At 45.8% G+C, this 19622-nt stretch overlaps 1 protein-coding gene across 2 annotated transcripts in view; it reads left to right on the top strand.

Moving 5' to 3' along the window:
• LOC307202510 (syntaxin-binding protein 4-like) overlaps positions 1–19622 on the top strand; it is a 61230-nt gene that overhangs the window by 23309 nt on the left and 18299 nt on the right. The window contains exons 1-6 of one of the 2 annotated variants that reach the window (XM_079952499.1): positions 1234–1291; positions 1982–2055; positions 13227–13322; positions 13790–13859; positions 14056–14130; positions 19113–19198. In XM_079952499.1, coding sequence (XP_079808625.1) covers positions 1245–1291; positions 1982–2055; positions 13227–13322; positions 13790–13859; positions 14056–14130; positions 19113–19198 — 448 coding nt within the window. In that variant the 5' untranslated portion in view covers positions 1234–1244. Of the gene's footprint in view, positions 1–1233; positions 1292–1981; positions 2056–13226; positions 13323–13789; positions 13860–14055; positions 14131–19112; positions 19199–19622 lie in introns of those variants that run through there. The other variant, XM_079952498.1, reaches the window with a different exon arrangement.

The following is a 19622-nucleotide window of genomic DNA, read 5'->3' as shown; positions in this document are numbered from 1 at the left end:
GTCCTGACAGCTGTTAGGAGACTCCTATTCCCCCTCACAGATCTACAGTTCCCAGAATTCTCTGGGAAGAAGCAGGATTGACTGTTAGACCACTCTTCGAATTGTAGTTCCGTGGAGGGGGGATAGGAGTCCATACCATCCAACCTTTGGAGTCCCCAAACCAGCATGTGCGTCTTCCGGTTATATGATGTCATGTCTAGGCAGCAACAAATCCGTCCAGAGGGCGCCCTTGTTGTGGCTTGGGACTTTAATCAGGCCTGCCTGAAGACAGTCTTTCCTTTAGGGCTCCCTCCATTTGTTTGTGTGTCTCCAAACCTTGGGTTCCACCCCTTGGTCTGCTGATACCTCCCTGTGGTGTGTGTGAATTCTGGGCAACCTTCCAGGGGCCACCTGCCATGGGTGGGAGGGGCCAGAAATAAAAGTGGGCAGAGCAATGAATGCAAATTTTACCTTTGCACAGTAGGCTAGGTACTCAATACACACACAAACAAACACACACCTCTGTCCTCCATCCAGGCGAGAGAGAAGCCTCACCAGAGTTCAAGGACAAATCCCTGCCAGGCAAAAGAATTCAGGGGTCAAAGGAGGACCAGTGAGAATCATGGCTTAGGGAGAGGGTGTGTAGCCCAGATAGAGTTCTGGGGCCAGATAGAGATGTTTTGAGGGCCACATTTGGTTCCCAAGTCTGAGGTTCCCCACTACAGTTATATAGGGCAGCAAAAGGAACGGGGTGGCGTTAAAGAGAAATTTGGCAACAAGTTATTATAATGAGGGGCTTTCCATGGATCTCAACATACCCCGAGCAACATCAAGGTTACCTGACTTCATTTGAGCGGCGTCCTTCCCTTGCTGCCTGTTCCAAACCAGGGCACCTGGCAAACAATAAAAACACATCAGAATAATTACTCTGCTGCTCTAATTATGCGTGAGCAACGATGATTTAAGAGCAAGGGGAGGGAACGTCCAGAGGATTTATTTCAGTCTAATTGAATTGTTTTGCCCCCTCTCTTCTGCCGAATCCCTCTGTGATAGGCCGAGGCTGCATCCGTAAAAGCCTTGCATAAGCTTTAATCTTAAGAGAGCGATGGTTTCCCAGTGATCTGTGTTAATGTTTGGGGTGGACCTGATGTGCCGTGGGGATGGTCACATGAGCCGCTCCCCATCTCCGCCACTTTTTGCCGGATCTCGGCCAAAGCAGAACGCTTACTGGCCAGGCAGCGGACTGGACATCTCCGGCACGCAAGATGCCAGCCATTTCGGTCCTCTACAAGGGAGCTGTCATTATTAGCAGGTAACGGCTCAGAAACAGGGCTTGAAGGGGGGTCAGGCAAGCGCCGGCACATCATTGGGTCATGTAGAGAACTTGAGGGACACACGTAAGAACACAGGCTCCTCCTGTGGCTCCATGGCAGAGCCTCCGCTTTGCATGCAGAGGGTCCCAGGTTCAGTCGGGCTGCCTCAGTGGGACAGATGGGAAGCAGGGCTTCCTCCATCAGCTTTGCTGAAAGCCAGGCTTCACCAGGCACTTCCTACCCCTGAACTGTGCCAGCTGGTCATTATAAGAACACATGTTTAAGAATTGGTTCTTTCCCCCCCCCCTCTTCCCTCCCTGTCCTTTGCCCCTTGTGTGCTGTGGTTGGTGGGTTATTGTTGGTTTTTTTAGCTTGTAACCCTACAGGCAGAGGCTGCCTTGTTTTAATTGATTGTATATAAGCCGCTGTGGTAACTTTCCTAACTCAAGAGCAGGGTACAAATGCTCTAAATAAACACATAACGTCAAATTTATTCTCCATCTCTAGGACTCTGTTTAGTGCTAGGGCTGATTGGAGTGGTAGTCCAAAACATTGGGGGCCATGAGGGTAGTCTAGGCTGTCCTAGAAGGACCATAGGCCTGATGCAGTATAACAGTTCTTCTCTTTAGAATCAGGATGCCCCTGGTGTCCACAAACAGTTTCCTTTACATCCTGGTTTCTGCTTTCAGGACACTAATGGGACCATACGGAATGGATCGGACTGTCCATTGCATTGACTTCTATGACTGCGCCAATGGGCTGGGTGAGTGTGTCTTTTTCTGGTGTCTGTAGTATTGTGGAGGGGTGAAAAAAGGGGACTGAGAAGTCTGGAGCTTTGAAGGGTGCCTTCCCTGTTTTACCGTATTTTTCGCTCTATAGGACGCACTTTTCCCCCTCCAAAAATTAAGGGGAAATGTGTGTGCATCCTATAGAGCGAATGCAGGCTGTGCAGCTAAGCTCCGTCTCGCTGTTCTAGCTTGGGAATGGCTGCGCAAAGCCTCCACAGGGAAGCGGGGTGCCTTCACCCCACTGCTCTGCGGAGGCTTCAAGGGCTGTGCTCTGGGGGCTTCAGGCGGCTATCCGCAAGCCTTCGGAGCACAGCAGGAGTTCCCGCTGTGCTCGGAAGGCTTTCGGATAGCCGCCTGAAGCCCACGGAGCACAGCGCGAGTTCCCGCTGCGCTCCAAAGGGGCACAGGGATAGCCAACTGAAGCCTTTGGAGCGCAGCGGGACCTTGCGCTGCACTCCAAACGCTTCGGGTTCCTTTTGCTGAAGCCGGGAGAGCAAGACTCTCCTGGCTTCAGCAGAGAGGGAGAACTGTGCAGCGCCCCTTCGGTGAAGCAGGAGGAGAAATGGAAGGGGCTCCGTTTCTCCTTCCGCTTTGCTGAAGGGGCACTGAGCAGAAAGGGGGAGAATTTTTTTCCCCTGTTCTCCCCCTCCTATGGTCTGGTGCGTCCTATGGTCCGGTGCGTCCTATAGAGTGAAAAATACGGTACTTTGCTTTCCAGAAGTCCCTAATGCCAAGATTCACTCTATCTGCTGCAGGCAGTCTATTGCTACTTGTTCATCTGTGGGGAAACATTAGGAAGGCTACCTTAAATTAACAACTCCCATCACCCCTAGCTAGCAATGCCAGAGCTCAGGGATGATGGGAGTTGTAATCCAACAACATCTGGGGACCCACAGGTTGAGAACTGCTGATCCATGACCAGTGGCAGAAGAAGGTGGGTGCGGTCCGCCCTCAGTGTCATCACTGATGGGGGTGACAAAAATATGAGTTTTTTTGTTTATGGGCTCACAATTTTTTTTTAGTTCAGTCAAGAAATGTAACGAAACATGGCTGGTACTGGGTGCCACACCGCGGCACTTACCACAGGGCCTGTAGCGTGCCTGAGCCACACATCTCTACTGGGAGTGACGTGGTGGCTTGCAGACTCCGCGCTGAAACGGCAGCGCGGGGCTTGTGTCTGCCCACCGCCTCTCTCTTTTTTTTTTTTTTAATAATAATTTTTATTAGTTTTCCAATTTTAAAACAAAACAACAACAACAACGTAAAAACATCAACCAATACAGACAAACACACAAATATAAATTCTTAACCTCATTTTCATAAGCCTCCTTTCTCGGACTTCCCCATACCTCACCCTTTTTGCATCCTTATTTTACAGTTTTTCAGCAACCCTTTTAGCCGTGCCCACCGCCTCTCCCTCAGCCGCCCTACAGCTGAGGGGGAGGCGGCGGAGAGGCTCCACGCAGTGCGCCCCGCCCCCATGGCTGGTTTGCCCCACCCCCATGGCTGGCTCACCCCGCCCCTGGCTGCAGGACATGCGCGCCACAGCAGGCACACAAGTGGCTAGCTATGCCACTGTCCATTACCCAAACATGGTGGAGGAATCATCAGGGTTTAGGAGCAGACCCGTGGTGTAAACATGTATGGAGATTGGCTATATCTCAGAAAGTAACTCATAATGTAATGGGGGGGTGTATTTGGTGGCAATTTATTTTATAAACTACTGAAAAGCATTTATGTGTTATCAGCCACATCACTGCAAATGTAGATGCTATGACTATGCATACTTGTGGATGCTTTAGTTGGAGAAGGTGATCTCACTGGGGATGGGTGTTTTCATACAATGTTTCTGAACAACGTAGGATAATTTTGTATAAAAACTACAGGGTATCATAAAGACATGAATACTTTTTCAGTCACTGGCAAGCTTGGGAGGAGGGCAGACTTTGTTTGTGCTATTGCTTATGTTTACACCTAATTTGTCTAGTTATATATTTGTGGAAGCCAGTAAATATTACTTCAAAACGAAACATCATAGAAATTCCTCCAGAGGAAGGACAAAAGCTCCAGGGCAGAGCACCTGCCTTGCCTGCAGGAGCTCCCAGGGTCAATCCTTCGCATCTCCAGGTAGGGTTGGGAATGCTCCTTGTCTGAGACACAGGGGAGAAACTGCCAGTAGACAATACTGAGCTAGATGGACCAATGACCTGACTCAGTGTGAAGCAGCTTCCGATGTTGCACTGCATTGTGGCTTTGTAGTCTTTGATGCCTTCTGGTCCTGGACAAAGGGAAGGCACACCACTTGCGGGTCAGCAGCATCTCCTGTCCTCAGCACTGGTTCATTCTTGGAGATGCTAGGACAGGTGAAGGAGATGACAGAAGAATCAGCATCTCCGGGTAGGGCTGGAAATGATCCCTGCCTGACACACCTGAGAAGCACTGCCAGTCAGTTAAAACAAATACTGAACTAAATAGGCTAGTGGTCTGGCTCAGTATATATTAAGACAGTTCCTTATATTTCTGTGCACCTACTATGTTTTGAGTAGTGTCAATGATGACATGCCAAAGTCTGGAAGTATTGCACCCTAACTGCTGGGCATGGTGCTGGCATTCACACAACCACTCACTCTTGGCACGGCACTTTTAAAACACACACTGAGTTAAAAACATGGTTGCTGTGTCCACAGACTCTGTAGGATAGACCAGGATATTATAGCTACGCTCTGTTGTGCAGAGTGCAGCTGGTAATCTGGAATTAACTCCATGAACCTAAATTCCACGAGTGTCTTAGAGATCTGCACTGATCATTTAATTGGAAATTAGTTACCATAGAGAGGTGCCAGTTAAACAATGTTTTTTTCTGAAAAGCTGAGATCCAATTATCCTAACCTTCATCTTCTTAGATCAAAGCTTAACTTCATTTCACCTATAGCCAAATCCTCACCCCAGGCGAAGGAAAAGATGCTACAGAGACTGGAAAGCAAAACAAAGAGATTAAGCCAAATGTAATTAAATATAGTTGTCTTAGTCACAGATCTGGGTTGCTGTTCCAGAGTGCAAGAGGACAATTCTAGTGCATGAAATAAACAGGCCAAAATATTGTGTTGTGAGTGTGTGTTGCAATTGCATGCAAGCAATGGAGGTAAATGGCAAAACCTGGAACTGAGTGCAGCATTTTGGAAATCTCAGTTTTAGTTTTAGTTTTTCAGTTTCTAGTCTTTGTAAGTGTGCAAGCAACATCTGCTAAAATATTAAGTGGGAAGGGATGGGTGACTAAGGACCACTTGGCACGTTATGATAGTTATGGAAATGCCAGGGTTGCACTAGCCTAATCCTATAGAAAATATGCACCTTGCAAGCATCATGCACTTCTCACAGATGTGTGTTTCCATCTTTAAAATACAGGTGTGCACACACATCTGGGAACTCCACCAGGCTTGACCCAATATATAAAGAGAACGTGGTATCCCACAAACTCATTCCATCCGTGCAAGGATTTATGCTTGCACCATAGAACTTCCCCTCCTCCTCCTTCCCCAGTGAGTCCACTAAATCTGTTCTGGGAGTTCCCCAACCCTCAGAGCAGATCTGGGAAGAGGATGGGAGAAGTTCCATTGTACAAGGGCAAACCCTTATGCTGGCATAATGTGTACTGCCTTGGATACAACCCTGACTGTTGTTGCTCTATACCCATTGGTCTGCAAACATCATTCAGGTGCTCTGCAGGCACTCCACTCGCCTCCTGGCAGTTCAGTATGCTGCTGCCATCGTAGTTGCTGGGCTGCAGTGTGCACAAGACAGATGCCCCCCTGGGGAATGCTGCTTCTGCCACCGGTAGCCAAATATGTAGCCAGCCTGAGTTTCCCACTGCCCTTCTACCAACGCATCATCTGGAGAGGCAAACCTCAAAAAGGGTGTGGTGGGCGGAGCTATTAATGTCAAGCTCTCCCTTCATGGGAAACCTCCTTGCTTTCCGGGCCTGAAATCCCTGAAGTCTCCCCTTTCCCCACAGCTGGGAGAGTGCCCACTTTAGAGGATGAGAAGGTGGAGTTGCCATCACAGGCTTTTCCCATGCAGTGGTGAGGCCAAGCAGCTCATAGGCCAGCTGCTGCTGCTGCTGCAATGCCTTGAAGGGCAAGGGACATGGCTGGTACCCTCCTGGCCCTGGGCCACATTGCTATGGCGATCTCCCAGCAGATGACCAGAATGGAAGAGGAGTACCAGCAGCATCCTGGCAAATTGCAGGACATGGGTGATGTAGACCAGCTTGTCCTGCCAGGGCTGCTCAGTTGGGTGGAAGATGCTGGGTGTGGCCAGCCAACCAGGGAAGGAGAGCAGGGGGAACCAGCATTCCAGCTGCCCTTCACTAAGTCCCATCAAATGGCTCTGGCTCCACACCCTCTTCCTTGAGGACCCCACAGGCTTCCTTCCTTTCCTGTGAAAATGGGTGTTTGTGCAAAGGGGGTACAGAACAGAGGGGAAGGATGCATGGATATGGGAGCAAAGGTGAAAATGGGGGTTCCAAGTGGAGCATCAGAACGGAAGAGAGAAGCGGCTTCAGAAAGTGAAACTTAGTGCTTACATTGGGTGGGAGGGAGAAGTTCTGGGGCACTGTTTCCCAAAATGGGGTGTGCCACCCATTGGGGGGGCACTGGAATTACCTAGGGGGACATTAAGAGGCAACCGGGTGGCAAGAGGCACTGGAAGTGTAACCGACTAACCGACTTTGAGTGGCTGGCATCACTGAATGAAGTTCATCAATTTGGTTGACTTAATTAGATTAGATAGTTTTAATTGGAATTTGAATAAATGTGCAATTGATAGTTTGTTTGTTGTTTTTGCATTATTATCTTTCTTAATGGGTTGTGCGAACCGCTATTCTGAATAATGTTTTTTTAAGGAACCAAGGGGGAAGTAGTCAAAGAAAGTTTGGGAGCCACCACTCTAGGGGGTAAATATGGGGGGGAAAGCAGGGACGCGGGTGGCACTGTGGGTTAAACCACAGAGCCTAGGACTTGCTGATCAGAAGGTTGGCGGTTCGAATCCCCACGACGGGGTGAGCACCCGTTGTTTGGTCCCTGCTCCTGCCAACCTAGCAGTTCGAAAGCACATCAAAGTGCAAGTAGATAAATAGGTACCGCTCCGGCGGGAAGGTAAATGGTGTTTCCGTGCGCTGCTCTGGTTCGCCAGAAGTGGCTTAGTCATGCTGGCCACATGACCAGGAAGCTGTACGCCAGCTCCCTCGGCTAATAAAGCGAGATGAGCGCCACAACCCCAGAGTCAGCCATGACTGGACCTAATGGTCAGGGGTCCCTTTACCTTTACCTTTAGCAGGGTGTTGGCAAGTGGGGTGAGCAAGGGGCTCTGTTGTGTGTGTTTGTGTTTCCATCATTTCAGTTCAAAATTGGGCTATTGCAGAGTAAAGGAAGATAGCAGACAAAGCAGACCCTTCCATAATGTGTAAATGGGAAGGGTTGTAGTTCAGTGGTATATCATCTGATTTGCGTTCCCCAGTTCAATCCACAACAACTAGGAGAGAGCCATACCTGAAATTCTGGAGAGCAGCTGCCAGTCAGTATAGGAGGGTCTTGTTGGCTCACCCTGTGGGAACGCCCTCCCATCAGATATCAAACAGATAAATAACTATATGACTTTACGAAGACACCTGAAGGCAGCTCTGTACAGGGAAGCTTTTAATGGCTGATGTTTTATTGTGTTTTTTATATTTTGTTGGGAGCCACGCAGAGGGGCTGGGGCAGCTCAGTCAGTCATATAAATAATAAAATTGTTATTGTTATTGGGCACGACCAAGCTAGATGAACCAGGAGTCTTGACTCCAGGTGAGTTCTTTCCTAGGTGGCTCAGACTGAAACTTTCTGTACCCCAACAAGAGCAATTCAATAAGCATGTTCCTATATTTGTTAGAGGGACGCGGGTGGCGCTGTGGGTAAAAGCCTCAGCGCCTAGGGCTTGCCGATCGAAAGGTCGGCGGTTCGAATCCCCGTGGCGGGGTGCGCTCCCGCTGCTCGGTCCCAGCGCCTGCCAACCTAGCAGTTCGAAAGCACCCCCGGGTGCAAGTAGATAAATAGGGACCGCTTACTAGCGGGAAGGTAAACGGCGTTTCCGTGTGCGGCTCTGGCTCGCCAGAGCAGCAATGTCACACTGGCCACGTGACCCGGAAGTGTCTCCGGACAGCGCTGGCCCCCGGCCTCTTGAGTGAGATGGGCGCACAACCCCAGCGTCTGTCAAGACTGGCCCGTACGGGCAGGGGTACCTTTACCTTTTATATTTGTTAGGCGTGAGAAGATCAGTTGCTTTGATCTTGGCTTTGCAGAATACTTCCAAGCAAAGCATGTTTGTCAATGGGGTGGATTCCTTGGTTCAGTTGCCTCTCGTGCTGTGTGTGTTGTGTGTGGTTGCAATAGACGATGCTCAGTGTCTGTGGGCTTCCTCCCGTCTGTTAACATATCTATTTGTGTCTTGGATTGAGAGCAAGGAAGTCTGATCTCGCTGGCTCTCACTGACTGGCTGATTTGTTAATTAAAACCAGCATTCATAATCCCACAGCCTTCAGCCCAGACTCCAAGAAATTAGAATTTAATGAGCCTTTGATAAATTGCATTTTTGCCCTTTTCCTGCCAGGCATTTCTGTGTCAAATCTCATGTTTTTAGTTTATCCATTCACCAACAGAGATCTCAGAGCAGCTTACACATCCAAACAATCAGAACCACAAATTCCACATTAAATAGTAAAATATAAAACAAAATTTAAAAAAAAACCAGTAGAGAGATCATTTCATTGAAACAGTCCAATTGTTTTTTAAAAATCACCAGAAATTCTAAATGACCAAAAGCCAAGTTGTGTCAGTTGTACCCAAAGGCTAAGGACATACCATATGCTTAAAGCACATTTTTATTGCTGCAAGAAGGGGGATGTACTTGTTACCCAGAGTGATTCAACAATCAATCCCTCTTCAGAAGGAACTCTGGGAATTGTAATTCTGTGAGGGGAAGAGGAGTCTGCTAACAGTTCTCAGCATCCTTAACACAGTTCCCAAAATACGTTGAGGGAAGCCATGGCTGTTTAAAGTAGATCATGGTGCTTTAAATGTATGGTGTGAATGTGGTTTCAGTTTCTCATTTTACTCATCTTATGTTCTGTTCTCCACACTTCCACATCAGTTTGTGAATCTTTTTTTAAAAAAATTCCTCATCAAAATTCAGTATTTTAGTGCAAATTTCTCCTAATACACATTGTTGTATGCAATTTTGCCTAATATACACATTTGTGCAAAGAAGCTTTCTCTGATGTACTGCATTTCTGCATGTTATTTTCATGACTATGTGCATTTTTATGTACACACGCATTTTCGTACACAGTATTTGAGCACAGTTGTGCTGCAAAATTCAGAGAAGTTTGAATTTGAAAAGATGCATATTGTTTTTGAAAGTTTTGAAAGCCGTTTTAAAATGTGAACCAAACCAAATTTCTCCTCCATCCATAATTCCAGTCATGACAGAGGATTCTGGGTAAGGATTTTGGATTTGGGTTATGATGAGGCAAGCAAAGTTCTGTCTCCCAGTAGCACCCTGGAGAGCTCCACATGGAGCTGAGACTGGAAATTTCACATGCACGTTTCACCCCGATTTTTTGCATGACTCTGAACTAGAGTTCAGTTTCGGATTTAGCACTAGTCCTTATATATTACCGCCAGAGGGCACTGTGGGTGTGCAACAACAGACACTTGAAAAATTGTTTGCAGGAAAGGATCCTCTTCCTATTATTTGTGCTCAATCAGTTGCCCTTGGCTACGTGTGTGTGTTTAATAAGGATGAGATGTGACTATCTGACGCGCTTTCTGATAGGACTGCATGAGAAAGAGGTGAGAGCCAGCCAAGAAAACTGAAACTGGAAGAATTTGCCTTACTCTTACATTATGCATGAATTTACATTTTTCAAAATCCTATTTGGCTCTGGGTTTCCTGACCTTTTGGGAGCTGGGGACACATTTGGAACTGTGCTGTAGGCACCACAATATACCCATTTCACAGAAGGAACAATGGCAATGCTGAGAATGCCTTTCCCTTAAACCAACACACGAAAACACCTACACATACGGTACCCCCAAAACCAATAAAATGCAGGCTAAAGAAGAAACAGGCAACTCTTCCCAAGCAACCCCCTAAAACAAAAACAAAAAACACCCTAAAAATTGGGAGGGGCAGGAAGACTTAAAGGGCACCAAGGAAGATGCCTGCCCACTTACCATGCTGGAGACCCCATATCTAATTGGGTTCTAACACGGGTACAATTAATATGAATTCAAGTGACTGATGCATTACTGAGCCCCTTGAGGAAGGATATTTAATATTGTGTGAACATGTGCAAAGATTAAGAAATACTGATACTCTCCATTGACAGATATTAAAAGAGTTAATGGGCATAACTTACCCAAAGTCCATAAGGACATGAGAAGAGTCTGCTGAATCAGGCCAGTGTCCCATTCCTGCTTGCTCTTTCATTCATTCATTGCATCTATATCACATCCTTTTTTCTCAGGAACTCAAAGTGGCCTATAAGGCTCTCCCCCCCCCCTCCGCCCCCCACATTTCATCTCCACAACAATCCTGTGAGGTTGGTTAGGGGCTGGCTCCAAGGTCACCCAGTTAGCTTCATGGATGAGTGGGGATTTCAATCCTTGTCTCCTGGATCCTAACCACTCTAACCATTACAGCACACTTCATCCAGTATGATGAAGTAAACCACGGAAATCAATGGACATGACTAGCTTACACCTATTAATTTAAATGAGACTACTCTGAGTGAAAGGGACGCGGGTGGCGCTGTGGGTTAAACCACAGAGCCTAGGACTTGCTGATCGGAAGGTCAGCAGTTCGAATCCCCACAATGGAGTGAGCTCTCATTGCTCGGTCCCTGTTCCTGCCAACCTAGCAGTTCGAAAGCACGTCAAAGTGTAAGTAGATCAATAGGTACCGCTCCAGCGGGAAGGTAAATGGCGTTTCCGTGTGCTGCTCTGGTTCGCCAGAAGCGGCTTAGTCATGCTGGCCACATGACCCGGAAGCTGTCTGCGGCCAATAAAGCGAGATGAGTGCCGCAACCCCAGAGTCGGCCACAACTGGACCTAATGGTCAGGGGTCCCTTTACCTTTTTACTCTGAGTGAAATTTAGATGGCTGCAGCCCCCTGCTTTTATAAAGCTATTTTACCATTTTTATTATGCTATTTGATACTGTTTTATGTTATTTTTATATACCGCGGAGGGATAAAAACCATTTCTGTGGTTTAGCTTTTAAATAAATAAACAGCAATCAAAACTGACCTATTTTCCTTCCTCTCCCTCCCCAATGAACTTTTCACCCCAGCTGTTTTTGGCTTGGAATCCTCCTCAGCCGTGCACTAGAAATCCTCCTCAGCCGTGCACTAGAGATGTTGTGGCACTAGGCATTCTGGGCAGGTATCCAGCACATGCCCCAAGCAAGGCATAAGAGACAGAAGACTTTGAGCAAAGCGAGGACATGTAAAAGGGTACAGTTTGATTTGCAGAACTGTGTTTGCCTTGAAATCTTCCTATCCCTCGGGCTTGAAGCAGTGTGCATGCACACAAAAGCTTTCACCCAGAACATACTTAGTTGGTCTCTAAGGTGCTACTGGGCATTTTTATTTATTTATTCCAGTTCATTAGGATTATGAAGACTGCAATCCTATGCACAGTTTTCTGGGAGTATCAGTTGTGTTACTTCCAACCCAATAGGTTCATCTTGCAAAACACATTGATGTATAACGAAGCTCCCCTGATGGAGTTCCATATCCTCAAGGCCACTATTGAGGTTGCTCACTTCACTCTCATTCTCTATACCTCAAGTGGAATATATGTATTCCAGTGGTAAGGACTGATACATAAGGACCTAAGAAGAAGATGGATTAGGCCAGTGGCCCCTCAGGTCCAGCATCCTGTTCCAACAGGACCTGAGCACAACAGCCATTCTTACCACTTGCAACTCCAGGCAAATGAAATTCAGAAGCATTACTGCATCTAACAGTGGGGGGAAGAACATCGTCATGATGGCTAGTATCCATTGTCATAGCCTTACCCCCCAAGAGTATTTGTAGTTGTCTCATACTCTTTAAAGCCATCCATGTCAGTGGCCCTTGCTCCTTCTGGGGGGAAAGAGCTCCATAGTCCAGCTATGCTCTGTGTGAAGAAGTCCTCCCTTCCCCCACCCCCTGTCCTGAATCTCCCATCATTCAGTTTTTGTTTTTTAAAAAAATATTTTTATTGATCAATTTCCACATAACAAATTATCAAACCATATAATCACATACATTATTTTCCCCTCCCCCCTCCCCCCACCAAGGACTTCCCTCAGCTCCTCACCCTGATTTCTCTTCGCATATTTTCTCTGCATATTATAAAATTGTTATCAACCATTAAATTTGTACGGTATATGTTTATTCAAAACCTGCCAAAGAGTCCAGTTCATTTTGTTGTCTCTTTAAATAGTTTGTAAAAAGTTCCCATTCTTCCTTGAAGTCGCAGTTGTCCTCGTGTCGCAATTTGTAAGTCAATTTGGCCAGTTCTGCATAAGTCATCAATTTCTTTCGTCAGGATTTCCTCATTCTTCCATCCTTGTGCTATCAAGACTCTTGCCACTGCTGTAGCATACATAAATAAATTATTTGCTTTCCTTGGCAGGTCTTGTCCTACAATCCCTAACAAAAATGCTTCTGGTTTTTTTTTGTTTGTTTTTTTACAAATGTCATTTTAAACATTTTTTTCAATTCATTGTATATCATTTCCCAATTTTTTTTAACATTCAGCTTAATTGGATGCCTCTGAATTCTAATATTATCTATCCACTTTCTACCTGAAATCCTTGAGAGCTGCTGCCAGTCAGTGTTGACAATACTGAGGTAGGTGGGCCAACAGCCCAACTTGGTATGAGGCAACTTTCTTTGTTGACATATCAATGTTTAGTAAGCCCTTCCAGACCCCTCACCAGGCCAACAATTCCCAGCATTCCCATGTCTTTTAAACTAGTGTACAGGGTGGGTGTGCCTTCAGAGGATGGGGTACACGTTGCTTCTTAGTAAGGAAATGTTATGTTGTGTCATATTTTCCTGATAGGCATTAAAGTGATTGGAGGCATTAAAGAATTTACTGGAGAGGAATATGGGGTTTACGTTAAGAGAATCCTACCAGGAGGTGTTGCTCATGCTGATGGTAAGTGCCATTTATTGCTTCTGTATCTGACCTAAAGGCCTTGTGATGCTGACCCTGTGAAGAGATTCCCATTTGTTGAATACGCTGGCAGCATTAAGATAAATTCAACAGTGTAAATAAGTTTTGATGGATGTAACCATGGAATACTGAATGGTTTAGTTTATGTAAAATATGTTATGCGAAATGAACCGCGGAAAGAGAAGAAGGGGTGTAAATTGATATTTTAAGGTTATTTAAATGAATACTCTAAACTGCAAAACAGAAAAGTTAATAAATGAGAGAGAGATTCCCATCTGACAGAGAGCCACTGCCAGTCAGTGCAGACAGTATGGAGCTAGATGGACCAAATGATCCAGCTCAGGATAAGGCAGCTGCTGGTGTTCCTATTGTCCCCATGCAATTATGGATAGGGAGTATGTTCTTTTTCCATATGTGTGACACTTCTCTTGCCTGTTTGCTTGATTTAGGCCGCCTGCAACCAGGGGACCAGATCTTAGAAGTTAACGGAGACAGTTTGCTTGGCGTTACAAGCGAAAGGTATAGCATTCTGGATCAGGGCTCTGAATTTGTTTCAGGATGCTGGACTTGATGGGCCTCTGGCCTGATCCACCAGGCTCTTCTTATGTTCTTAACATCTGGAGACCCAAGTCTGAAGATGCTTCGCAGGCTGAAAAGGCCTCTTGGTGAGTGTCAGTCACCTGCCGCATATCACTCTCTTTCCTCTTCCTTGCAGAGCGGTGGATATCCTCAGGACGGCTTCTGCCACCAGCCACATGCGCCTTCTTATTGCCCGAGATGACGATGCCCGGTAAGGACTGACTTTTTCTCTCACCTGGGGCAGGGAGGAATGCATGATGGACAGCAGAGACGGACTAGAGCAGGGACGTCCAACAGGTAGATCGTGACCTACCAGTAGATCACTGAGCGTTTGTGGTAGATCACTGGTAGATCACTGGCTCCCTGCAAATAAGCTCAACAAGCTTGGCTCCCCTGAAAAAAGCTCAACCATTTTGCGCTGCACCCCCCCCCCAATGCGGCTTTCCCCCTCCCTAAAAACAACTCAACAACTTTGACCTGAACCCCCCAAAAGGGGGTAGATCACTGCCAGTTTTTAACTCCGTGAGTAGATCGCAGTCTGTGTTGAAATTATTTAATTGTAATATCTAAGTGACAGAAACTGAGTTGGACATTTTACCATCTATTCTAGAAACCTGAACACCTACCACCTGAAGTGTAACAACTGGTTTTTAGTAACTGGAGTTTAAGAAGAGCTGTGCCTATAGTGTTGTGTTTAAGCCTGAGGCATCTTAAGTTAGTTAAAGTAAACCAGTTAACTTCTACCTGAAAGAACGCAGTTCCTGACCCACTTTGTTTCATAAACCTCTTTTGTTTAATTAAACTTTTCTTGTTTGTTCAATCAACTCCTGCCTGAGACTCACACAAGTCCCTGCCACTAGATAATCTGGGGTATATTGTAGAAATCTGTGTAACTGGTGTATCGTGAGATGGGTGCAGTATATTTAATTGAGATGGGCGCAGATCCGCCGCATTATTAATGGATGGTATTAAATGGTGGGTCCACTACAGAATGCTAGTGCAATTATGTGTATATTTACTCTGAAGTGAGCCTATTCGTGGGGCTTACTCCCATGTAAGGGTGCTCTGGATTGCAGCTTCACTGTGCAGGTTTGGCATTTTGCTGCCAGGACAAAGGACAATGTTCCTCCTTCGCACATTCCATATACAGAAGCCAGCTGGGCTGGCATTGACTCTTCCTTCAAAACTGGCAATGGTCTAGCATCCTCTACTGCACCTGAGGCAATGCTGGCTGGTGCCCATTGGGACTGGGAGGGTGGAAGGCAAGGAACCCAACAGTAAGTGGAGCCAGAGTCAATGACAGGCAGAGCTAATTTCCCCCCACCTCCTGCTTCCTCTTTTCTGCTGAGTTCCACACTGAGGTTAGGAGAAGGAAGGCAGCGCCACCTCATGGAGAGGTTGCAATAAGAAGGCAGGCAGATGGGGGCTATCTAAGGTTGGCAGGGCAGTGTTCCATTTGCCTGAATGCACCAACCTTCAATGACCTGAGGGTAGCAGACAGCTGAGTGCAGGGCAGGCCATATTCGTATGCCCTGCCCAGCACATTCCACCTGAGGCAGCTACCACACTCTGCCTAATGGTGAAGCCAGCCTTATAAAGATTGTGCATTTCAGCTCAGAGTTTACTGCTTTTACATAAGCAGACCCTCCAAGTGTCCCTCTTTTTCCAGGGATGTCCCTGATTTAGAGAAACCATCCCGGTTTCTGATTTGATCCCGGAATGTCCTGCTTTTCCTTAGGGTGTCCCTATTTTCATCTGAGAAATGTTGGAGGGCATGAAGTTATCTGACCCCCAAGCCATCTGAAGGCAGCCTTGTATAGGGAAAGTTTTTTTTTTTAAAGGAGCGTCTCCAGCCCCATTGTTCTGCCCAGACACTGAGGTCCAGCACCAAGGCCCTTGCTGCGAGAAGCCAAGTTACAGGGAACCAGGCAGAGGGCCTTCTCAGTGGTGGCGCCCGCCCTGTGGAACGCCTTCCCACCAGATGTCAAAGAGAAAAACAACTGCCAGACTTTTAGAAGACATCTGAAGGCAGCCCTGTTTAGGGAAGCTTTTAATGTTTAATAGGTTATTGTATTTTAATATTCTGTTGGAAGCCGCCCAGAGTGGCTGGGGAAACCCAGGCAGATGGGCGGGGTATAAATTGTAAACTTATTATTACAGGATAAGATGTCCCTATTTTCACTGGAGAAATGTTGGAGGGCATGTAAGTGCTCTCAGAGGAGGAGCTGGCTCTCATCTTATCTGTTGGCTGCACAAGACCTCCCCCAATCATGGCATATAGAGAGCCTCCCTCTTCAGAATCGGTGTCCCCCTGAATTAGGGTCCTGCTTGAGGATAAATAAGAGGAGAGGGCTCTTGCCTGAACGACCTGCTTGTCGGCTTCTGAGAAGCACTTGGCTGCTGTAGGAAAACAGGATGCTCTTTTAGATAGACTTGGGACAAAGAGTGATGATGGTGGTGGTAATGACCACTTATTTATTATTCTAAACCACGGTCTCAGGGCGATTTACATATATGATAATTAAAAGTTAAAAACAGCAAATATATTTAAAACCCAAGCAAATGGACATTTGTGGTAAAGACCCATTTATCCAGCTGAGAAAGCCAGTCAAAGCAAAAATGTCTTCTGCAGTTTCTAGAGAGTGAAGATCATGGGCTCCTGTCATATGTCAACATTAAGGGTATTCCACAGAACAGGGGCAGCCCCACTAAAAGCCCCACTCTGAGTTACTGTGTAAGGGGCTTCTGAGATCTTTGGAACTTTCAGGAGAAACTCTCTTGCAGTCCACAGCAGTCTACTGGGTGTATAAGGGATAAGGTGGTCTCTCAAATGACCTGGTCCTGAACTGTCTTCTTCTTCTTTGGCAATCACTCGTAACCGAGTAAGATTGTTTTCCATAAACACAGTTTTAACAGTGTGATTGTGGAGGCCAATTCTGGATCCACACATCCTTCCACAGTGGGGACAAAGGTTTCTGGGCGGGAGTTGATCGTGGTGAGAGTTTGCCAAGTGTGCCTTCCTCTTAGCACGTTTCTCCCTTTCGTCCTGAGTTCAAGCATCTTCAAAGCCCATGACCCCTTTGGTAATGGCTGTTCTTCCATTGGAGTGCTCACAGGCCAGTGTTTCCCAGTTGTCGGTGTTTCTGCTACATTTTTTTAGATTTGCCTTGGGAGAGTCTTTAAACCCCTTTTGTTGACCACCAGCATTATGCTTTCCATTTTTAAGTTCAGAATAGAGTAGTTGCTTTGGAAGATAATAACTGTATACTAGCTAACACATAATACCCTGGTAGCTCTGACTGCAGTCTCCTATCTTTGATTTTATTTCAAAGCAGTTGGCCTTGGAGGGCACATGCCATCTGAGATTAGATTTCCCTACCCAAACAATCCTTTCACTAATAATGGAGATTCCTGTCTTCATCACTAGCACGATCCTGGGAAGGAGAATCGAGAGCACAGTGTGTGTATTATCTAAGCCTTAATGGGGCAGAATACATTGGCAAAAGAGACTGGTCCTCCTTTCCACCAACTGGGAAACAGCTGGCCAAGTGATCTGACTGGATCCGATTGGCTGTTGATTATTATTAATTGTTTGATTGCTTTTTATGAAGCATCTCAAACCAATATGGCACAATGCTTTGAGCATTTTAGCAGTTTCCTTTTCTTCAGAATCTCATTTTCAGATTGAAGGAGACCCCAAAAGCCCATTCAGTATAACCCCCAAACTCATTCCAGTAGGCTTGTGAGTCCTCCGATGAAATCTTCTGTACTCTTGCAATAACTGCTATTTGCTTGTTCCACGCTGCCCAGTCGTATCTTTCTAAAGTCACATCTTTTAAACTGCAGCATATGTCTGCTAATATAAAGAGGCTTTCCTGCCCCTCAATGGCCAGGAAATTAAATCATATACAACATACCGAGCCCAAGGAAAGGTGGTCAAACTTTGAGCAACACTTACAGCCATCCTTTGTTATCAGTTATGCACTAAATCTGCAAAAGATCACCCACAGGGGGAGTTGGCCTGTAAGCTTTTGGGAGGGGCAAAGATTTGTAGAGATTTCACTTACATAATCATCTCACAAAATGTTTAATACAACCAATACATATCTCCAAGATTAAGAAGAAAGGGAGAGGAAGCAAGAGCGAGAGGGTGATTTTATGCTGGCCTTTTTAGCATTATTATTTTATTTTATTTATCCCTTATCTTTCAGCCATGCCCTTGAGCTTGAAGGAGTAATCATCCTTCTCTCCACCTTAGGGTCAGAGGTGCGTTTCTGACGCAGATCACGTGACCTGGGTTGGTGAGGTGCCCAGATCGACCCCTCCCTGTCCCACCCACTCTGTTCTTTTGAGGTCAGCTGTTTGAGCATCAATGAATGACTCAGCCTGTCAGTGGTCAGCCTGGCCAATCTTTGTCCAGCCTATAATCCTATAGGTCTCCACGGCATGATCAAACATCCATATTCTAAATGTGATTTCGCATTGCATCAAGACTTGATAGTGTTTAGGGATGGGGAAGAAATCTGATTCAGGTCACATTTTTGAAGGTTGACCCAACTTAATTTCCACTTTCCTAAACAATTCACAAAACAAAAAAGAGCCTTTCGTTGAAATCCATGCTGCTCCAAATTTGGCATCACAGTTCTGCCACCGAGTAATGTATAGGTAAATGCATATATCAGGGGAGAGTGTCCCGCCGCCCTCCAAAACCTGGAAAATGCAAACCTTTCTGAAAGTAACAGAAAAATACGTTGAGTTAGCAGAAGCTTGCTTTGCAAAAATGTGTGTGTGAGGCAAACTTGTAGAGGAAAATGTGCATAGTACGATCAATTTGCACTGAAATGAGAATGAATTTCATGACACGAGGACTTAAAATTAAATAAATTTCCAAACTGATGTGGAAATGTGGAGAACTGAATTTAGGGTGCAAAATACTGAAGTTATTAATTTAACATTATTGCCTTTACAATATATCTGCCAGATATAAGATTCTATGTGATGAGGGTTTTTTTTTGGGGGGGGGAGTGCCACAGAAAACCTAACTTTAGAAAGAAAGAATAATTATGAAAAGTTCACCTTTGTTTCAGATAGGTGTAGTTTTGAAACATCATGACAATCCATGTGTGATACACACTCACACACTATACTTGGGGGTAGACAGTTGTACTAATTAGCATTCTTTTTGTTGTCTAGGAGAGAATTTGCAGAACTGCTGGAAAAATTCGGATCTCATAGCAACACAGGTTCGGCACGCAGCTCACCGGTTCTCCATGGTGGGGGTCAGTATTTATTATTTTGAGAGAACTGAACTAGCAATGGAACTAGGAAAGAAGGAGGACAAAAAAACAAAACAGTACATACTTAGGGATGTAATATATTGTCATTTTCCATTCTGCCCTCTCTTAGTCATTGTTTCTCTTCCACTGCAGGTCAGCTTCTGCCTGAAACTATTTTAACCATCTCACTAACCACTATGAGCTCAGAACCTCTATAAGTTCTGACTCTGTGTCTGAATTGCTGCTGGACTGAGTGGTCATCCCCCCTTCAAATGAGGTTTTATTAAAAACCAATAAAAATGATTTTTTAAAAATGAAGTTTTATTAAATTTTGCACACTGTCCAACTTATCACAGCCCTTGTTGCTGCAGTCAAATGGCTCAACAGCTCTTTATGCTTCAAGCAATTCAGTCACAGATTCAGAAAT

Source organism: Podarcis cretensis (genome assembly GCF_951804945.1).
Source record: "Podarcis cretensis genome assembly, chromosome: 14".
Classification (NCBI taxonomy): Eukaryota; Metazoa; Chordata; class Lepidosauria; order Squamata; family Lacertidae; genus Podarcis; species Podarcis cretensis.
Note: the sequence above shows the minus strand (reverse complement) of the source record. Positions and strands in the feature narration are given on the sequence as shown.